Consider the following 7,721-nt stretch of genomic DNA (forward strand, 5'->3'; position numbering starts at 1 on the left):
TGCAAGACAATAAGAGCAGGTGTACACTGTGGTAGTGGCAGATTTGCTCACTGTTTACACCAGAATTGTTCACTTGCAGTTTGTCAAACCTTTGAAAGAGTGCAGAAGGCAGCCTTATACAGAAATTTGACAACAGACCCTGTTAAAAAGATCTGAGGTGACCCAGAAATTTCACAGCTATCCAAGTATACCGAGTTTCTCCCCAGTTTCATCCTTTTTCTCACAATTGACTGAAAGCCAAATAACTTGAAAAAGGAAGTATTATACTTACCACTTCATTCAAGGGATGGAACTCTTCATCCAGAGAAACAATTCTAAATAGGACTGATGGAGAAAGGCAGAGAGTGAGGTTCCACAGTGCAGTCACCAACCAGTAAATACCAGTTACAAAAACAAATGGTATAACAGAGAACAGAAGTGTTCTCTTCTAAAGAAATTCCATTCACTAGAATGCTAAGTCGTGCTAGGTTACCATCTAAGGATACATTTTTGTGCTGGAATTCACTTGGGTCTTCTAATTTTGTTATAACTAGGCTGACTTCCTGGGAAGGATGAATGTAAGCAAGTTACTTCAGCACTTGGCTGCAAGTTTGTGTCGGCTCTGGATGGAGAGAGTATTCAGTATCTCTTTTAGGACATTTGTTTCTATCCAAGCCAAATTTAGGAGATCAGTGGCCCAGAAGAAATAAATGGATTACATAATTCTCTCTGTCTTCATAGAACAAAATCAGCTGCCACTTTGAAAGCTATTTCATGACTTTGTCTGAATTTGGCCCTGTTCTCTACAGGACAAATATCTAGTCCTTCTCTGATTTTAATGCGGACCCTAAATGCATGGACCACAACAACAGAGGCCCCAGTGACAGAAGAAGTGTGTGCAGGTGCCCCAGACATGTGCATGCATCTTAAGATTCCCCAGATTGTTCCTATATGGAGTAATAAGTCGTAAGCCTCAGCCATGAAGTTGCAGTTCTGACCCCCACTGAAAGCAATTGACATCTGGCCAGCACAATTCAACAGCTTTAGTATAAAGTTTTGTTTCAAAAGCAAATCTTCACTCCTTTCCTGGTACCTGTCTGTCCAGGCTTGTAGATGGGTTTGTCTGTCTGGACAAAGACCAAGCTCTCAGAATTCTGGACCAGCACCATCTTGCGGCTCCTGAACTGCAGGGTGGGCCCCTTCACTGTCACACTGAGAAATGTGCCTGGTAACGGGCTGTTTGATTTTGGAAGCTGGAAAGTAAGATGACAACTATGTTATGGACCACCTTTGAAAGCTTCCTGAACTAAACTGGCCTTTGTGAAATAAGAGGTCTAATATAATCCTGATGGACCCAACACAGACTTGAGAGGAACTATAATCAGGAACAAGAAACTGATCTTTATGTGTTCCATATTTCTACCCATTCCTGCTGCTGCGTAGTGATTGTGTAACTATTGTGCAGCAATGGAACTCCCAGCTCTAATACTCAATTTTAGGAAATTCTTACTTGCCTTGACCAAAACCTTTCCATCTGTTTCCTTTTGACATTCACAAGCGGAATGGAATAGTCCCTCTTCTCTTTCAGATAATGTCCTTGCAGAACATTTTCTTTTCCAAACCAGACATGCAAGACCACTATAACTCTCTCTCACAAGTGACAAAGTCAATCTTAAACCCACATCTGACAAACCAAGACACAAATGCCAATCTTTTCAGTGTCCTGAACACCAGTTCTTCAGTCTTCAGGCCAAAGACATAATCTGTGCTCTGAGCTAGATGATCACCTTTCTTAGTTGCCTACAACTTGTTATAGTCCCTGGGTCTATCAATTACATTAAGATATAAATTTCCTTCTTTGCTGTCTTTTTCAGATACAGGCAATCACAGCTCCATGTTCTTACATTAGTTCAGCATACACCAGGCAAAATGTATCTGAGGCCCAAAAGCTCTACAACAATTTGAAGGCACTCAAGTGACAAACTGTGGCTGTTGAAGGATGATGTGGAGAGCTATTTCACCAAACAGCCATCAAGAGTGTCAATACTAAAACCACTTCTTTCTCCTGGCCTCCTCCTCTCCTAGAGAGGTGGTGGCTTTCCAGGATTCAGCATCTCACAGTCAGGTAGCATATGAAGGAGACCTCAAAAGTGAGAGGGTGTTGAGGATGTACAATAACAGACATACCTTTAGCCAAGGGGTAGGTGAACACCTACCAGTGTTACTCTGGTCATTACTTCTCAGTGCCTTTACAGTTTGTCCCTGTCACAAAGAATCATCCCACAAGGATGAGATACTCACAGAGAAAGGGATGCAGGTGAATACGTCTCTCTCTGACACCACATCATCAATCAAGCTCCTGTTCTCCCCTTGATGCTCGAGTGTGGCACTCAGAGTCACAGACTCATTCAGGTGGGTCAGCTGAACACAGATTTTCTCACGAGAATCCGTGTGTATCACAAAGGGCAGTAGCACCAAATACTGCCTAGGAAGAGAGGAGACGGATAGGTCAGAAAGGCAGGAACAGGCAAGAGGATTTGTACATAAAGAACAAATAAACCAATCTGATAGCTTTACATAAAGAACAAATAAACCAATCTGATGACTACAGCCTTCACTGTACAAGGAGAGAAGTGCACTTGCTAGGAGTGTAACAAGATTTCTAGCATGTCTGTAACAGCCTGGGAAAGCAGGGAAGCCAGTCTCAAATGTAAAATACCAGAGGAAATCCTCAATGAAAACATCTGGAATGGTTATGTTTATCCAGGTTATGGCACAACAGAAGCACTTCTACCTGGGACCCTGAATAAAGCCAGGAGAAGGAAAGTCAATTGTCACCTTTGCTAGACACTGTTCGTAGGATTCAGGAGCCACACAAGTGCCAGTACCCAGTGAATAAATGCCATTGACTACACGCTTCAAAGCATCTGTAGCACTACTCTCATTCCTTACAGAGATTCAAAACTGCCACAGTGTGGTGCCATATCTTAAGCAATAACACCGGAGCAAATTTCAGATTTTCAGGGAAGCAAGTCTGTCTCAGCTCACCAGGGGATTCCCGCTCAGCCCAACGCAGCCTCCCTCCTTCTGTCCCTCGCTTCCCAGTGAGGCAACTTGCCAATGGTGTCGTGGCACCCAGCACTGCATCTGGGAATCAAATTTGATCTGCCTAATGCCAGTTGTGCTCACTTTTTGGTGGGCAAGGACTGGCCTTTGGTGGGCATACCCAGAGCAGCGAGCAGATGGGAGAAGAGCCCTCAACACCTCAGCAGTAAGGCAGAGCATTCCCTTCAGCAGTAGGAGAGGCTCTGGCGCTTTTATGCCCATCAATGGTCTGCAGGGAGAAAGCTCTGGTCGCTCTGACCCCAACCCCACTGTTTGTTTCCCCTGCATTTGATGAAAGCACAGTAGCACAGCCTTGCCCAGAAACCCCCCTGCACAGCTTAAAGCTCTGTAATGGGTGAGGTGCTCTGTGCTTTGTGAGGGAGGAAAAGACATTCCCAAAAAGCCAAAGGAGAAAGTCTTTGCAGTGTCAGGACCCCTCATACACCGCTCCTTCCATACATGTAGACATATGCACATAACACACACTCCCTTCACATACAAACAAGGCAAAAGCCGGTGAAGAAGGAATGTGGCACAATATATCCTCACAGACCTGAACAGTCAGTCTTACAGTGCCACATAACCCTGGGTGAGAAAAGATTTTTCATTCCATTTGCTGAGTTGAAAAATGTTAATTTACAGAGTCATTTCTGAGCATCCCAGATCTGTTATTTGTTCCTTTTCTTCTCATTATCAATCAAGAAAACTACTCCCAACTCCTGGGAATTTCACCTTGGGAGTAGGGTACTCAAAATGAATTTTTGTAGGGTACCTAGGGAGAAGGATACCCAAAATAAAACCTTTCATTGTCCCTTCAAAACAGTCTCTCTCTCAAGAAGAATGCATTGTATAAACAGTTATAAAAAGTTGCCTTTCAAAAGAACCAATTTTCTGCAGAAAATTTTGTTGAAATCCTGTCAATTCACTGAAACAGCAAAAGATATTCTCATAGACCTTGCCCTCTTCCTTTTTTTGTTTTTTTTTTTTTTTCCCTGAAGGGGCAAATCTCAGTTCCACATATTGTTTTGGGTCCCTCTGAAGCACTAGAGTTTCTGTTTGTAGAAGGCACTCTACCCAGCCCTGGTGTCTTTATTCCTGGGTAAAAGAAAGCACACAAAAGATAAGGGATAAAGCAATAGACACAGGAATACAACTCCAGTCTCCTGCCTGCCCAGAGATCCCCCTGCACAGCTTACGGCTCTGTGATGGGTGAGGTGTCTCCCGGAAGGATGAAGAGGAGAAGCAGGAAGATACTTGGCTTGATGAGCAGCCCATTCTTCCCCATGGTGCAGAGCAGGACGTGCTGAGTCAAGCAGACCCCCAGTGTGGTTGGGTGCTGCTTTTACTCCCCCTCTGCTCTCCCAGTCAAGCCCTTTATAGTCTCCTTCACAAACAGCCCAGGGGCTGGAGGAGATAAGGGCTGGGGGCCAGGGCTGATCCGGAAACAGGGAGAGGCAGTAAGGAGGAGTTGGAACTAGCAGCTCCAAGTCCGGGCAGAAGGCCAGGTGCTGGGGGAGAGAGGGAGGGGAGGGTTCCTGGCAGGCTGGAGCTGTGTCTCTTTTGGAGCAGGGCAGCAGGCCATGCAAGATGAAAGGTGGTAGCTAGAGAAATAAAGGGCTAACAGCAGAGGATGAGGGCAAGGCCTCCATTTCTGGTAGGGCTCCCTGTATGGAGCTGGACACAGCACTGGTCATTGGGGCTGCTGGAGGAGCAGGCGCTGTTTGATTTCCTTCAGACTGGGAGCAGGAGACTGAGCTAGGATTTGGGAAACAAGCGTGGGTGGGCCTAACCGTCATTTACAGGAAGGTTCTGAAAACAAGGAATTTAAACTGTAAAAACCTTCTCCCTCCACCCACTCTGTTCCCTTGTGATCTCCATTCCTGGTCACATCAAAGCTAAAGCCAGGAAAAGGGGCCAGAGAATGCCTGGAAGATCAAGTCATCTAAAATAATCTGGCCTTCACCCTGGCAGAAACAGGGACAGTGACATGATGGGAAGTTGCCAAAAGTTCAACTCATTAACAGCATGTAACACATTAACCAGCTCCCCAGAGCAGCAGCTACCCCTACCCAGCAGAACATATGTGGCCTGGGTCTTACTTTCCCTGTACTGGTTGTTGTTTTGAGTCAAGTTATCGGTACATCTAGATCAAGTTATTGCTGTTTGATGGAGTTGTCCTGGTTTTATTAGGTGAAAATCTATGTAATGCACTGTGATGGGCAGTGTTGTATCACAGAGGGAAATAGGGTTTTTTGACCACTGTCTTTACTGTCTTTACCTTGGTCTGCAGCAGGAAGATCAATAGCTCTGGTAATTATTACCCTTGTAAATGGCAGTAGAATATCTGCCTTACTTATATTTCTAATGCAAACTCCAAAGAATGGAGCTCTATGTTAGAGGATGTAAAGCATAATTTTCAGATTAAAAAGTGTGCAGGATAAAATGATTTTCTGACTGTCCTTCTCTTCTCCTACTATCATCATCAGAACTTTGGTAAGCTCAGGAACTTTGGAGTTAAGAAATCCAAGTGCAGTGCAATAACAAATATTCATTACAGACTACATTCTGCCCTGCAGTGACCTGCATAGGAAACAAGAGGATAGTAGTGTCCAATTTCCTTGGGAACTGCAAAAAGACAGCCCAGATTTGTGCTCTTCCTTCTCCATCTGACGCCTAAAGGTCACTTTGCCTGCCCAAAAGAAATGTAACCCAGTAAAGTCTGCCTCACCCACAAAGAGGATTTGCACATTGAGTGGTCAAAGCCTTTTTGAAGATTACAATTTACATTGGTTCAAACAGGTCAGGAGCTGGACTGATTGAACATAAACCCTACAGCAACAAGGTACAGAACTACACATGGCATAGGAATGCCTTTTGTCAAATAGCCAAACAGCTCACACTACTCCCAAGCCAGCTCCTCATCATTAGGACCTTGGTCAAAAATGTGCTCTTGTAGCCAAAAAATGAAGAGAAATTATTTCAGTCCACTGAAAGGGACAAGTTTTCAAAGACTTGAGAATCCCAGTAAGTACACTTAACATTCACAGATACCAAACTGCCCTCAAACTGCTTGGCCTCTATATCATTCCCAATAGCAACTTGGACCCCAGCAGCCTAATTTCAAGGGTCTCTGTATTGCCCATGTGATTTAGCTTGTAGGAGGTGGCACAGACAAGGCAGTGGCAATGAATTTTCCCGCTCTCCCCTGCCATTTCCACTTGCTGCGAGCACAACTGAGAAAGCAAAGAGGCTTTCTGGATCTTTTTGGCTAGATTTTAAGTGCTTAAATCCTCAAGAAAACTCCCACAAGGTGTTGGCCTGTCCACGAGGAGAGTGTGGTTTAGTAGTGTCTTTCTGAGATTTCTCTCAGCAAATCTGAAGTTCTGTCATTTGACATAGCTCAAAGGTGCCCCAACTGTACAAAACCAGCATTAAGTATCCTGTATCTAAACCAAGAACCTTGTTTCATTCATGAATAGCATCACAGAAGTGTTGGTTGTAAGGGAGCTCTGGACATTATGTAGTCTGTCCTTTCACTTATCCCAGGACTTCTGCCAATGCTGTCAGCTGTGACTTTGTCGAATCAGGTATTAAAAACTTCCAAGGATGAAGAGCCTGCTATTTCTCTCATGATGTGTTCCTGTGTTGCACTAATCTCTGGTGAAGATGTCTTTCCTTGTGTCCAGTCTGAACTCCCAAAGCTGCAGTGGCAGCCATTGCCCCACATTATATCCTCTGCCCCTACCAGGAAAATTCACGTTCTAACATCTTTGTAACTGCCCTTCAAGTATTTGTAGGTAGTTATTTAATCACTACAGCTTTCTCTTGGTCAGACTAAACAAGTCTTGCCTACCTTGTCACTCCCTGTGGCAATGAATTTTTCCACTCCCCATGCTCTGACCAGTTTGACAGTCCTCCTTTGGACTACCTCCAGTTTCTCCATGTTCCTCTTGAACTGGGGGTCAGCACACCCGACAGAGTTCAAGTGCAGCCTCAAAAATGACATGGAGAATAAGGATTGTAACTTACCTCAGTCTGCTAGCCATGCTCCTCCAGTATTCATTCACGATGGCTTACAGAGTTCATACAAAAAGAACTTACTTCCAAGAAAATCAGTATGTATCAATCAACTATATCAACATGCTCTAGGATAGAAGATTAAAAGCTCTGCCAAAGATACTTGTTCAACTGTTTTTCACAGAACTGAATATATTTGCTCCAAATTGCTTTAGTATTGCAAAAACTTGAATCCAGAGAGGTGCTACGTGCTTTGTTGAAAGTAAAATCCACAGCTAAAAATTCTTTCCCTTCAAAGACTGCTCAACTTTTGAGGCAACCTAATATATTTATTTATTTTACATTTCCTGTGCATATCTTTGGGATGAGATTGAGAGCCCACATTTGAAGAGCTAAAGATAAACGTATTAATATCTTAAAATAATAAATCATTATTATATAATAAATTATAATATGCCCTTCACCGTAAAATCCTAGGGGAGGCAAAGCTGTTCCATTATTGACAAGGTAAACTATGCAAGCTCAGAGACATGCTCACCTTGCCTACATGTCATGATAATATAAGAAGCTGTTTCTTCTCTGGGATTCTCTGGTAAAGTAACTATTAGCTTTCCTTCTGC

General features: G+C 43.7%; 1 protein-coding gene across 2 annotated transcripts in view; it reads right to left on the bottom strand.

The window, feature by feature from the left end:
- Nucleotides 1–4,524, bottom strand: part of A2M (alpha-2-macroglobulin) — a 29,971-nt gene extending 25,447 nt beyond the window's left edge. The window contains exons 1-4 of one of the 2 annotated variants that reach the window (XM_032678723.1): nucleotides 4,281–4,524; nucleotides 2,281–2,464; nucleotides 1,073–1,232; nucleotides 272–324 (exon numbers count right to left, since the gene is read on the bottom strand). In XM_032678723.1, coding sequence (XP_032534614.1) covers nucleotides 272–324; nucleotides 1,073–1,232; nucleotides 2,281–2,464; nucleotides 4,281–4,369 — 486 coding nt within the window. In that variant the 5' untranslated portion in view covers nucleotides 4,370–4,524. The remainder of the gene's footprint in view (nucleotides 1–271; nucleotides 325–1,072; nucleotides 1,233–2,280; nucleotides 2,465–4,280) is intronic. The other variant, XM_032678722.1, reaches the window with a different exon arrangement.
- Nucleotides 4,525–7,721: the final 3,197 nt, after the last annotated feature.

The sequence above is a fragment of the Chiroxiphia lanceolata genome, chromosome 2 (assembly GCF_009829145.1).
Source record: "Chiroxiphia lanceolata isolate bChiLan1 chromosome 2, bChiLan1.pri, whole genome shotgun sequence".
Classification (NCBI taxonomy): domain Eukaryota; kingdom Metazoa; phylum Chordata; class Aves; order Passeriformes; family Pipridae; genus Chiroxiphia; species Chiroxiphia lanceolata.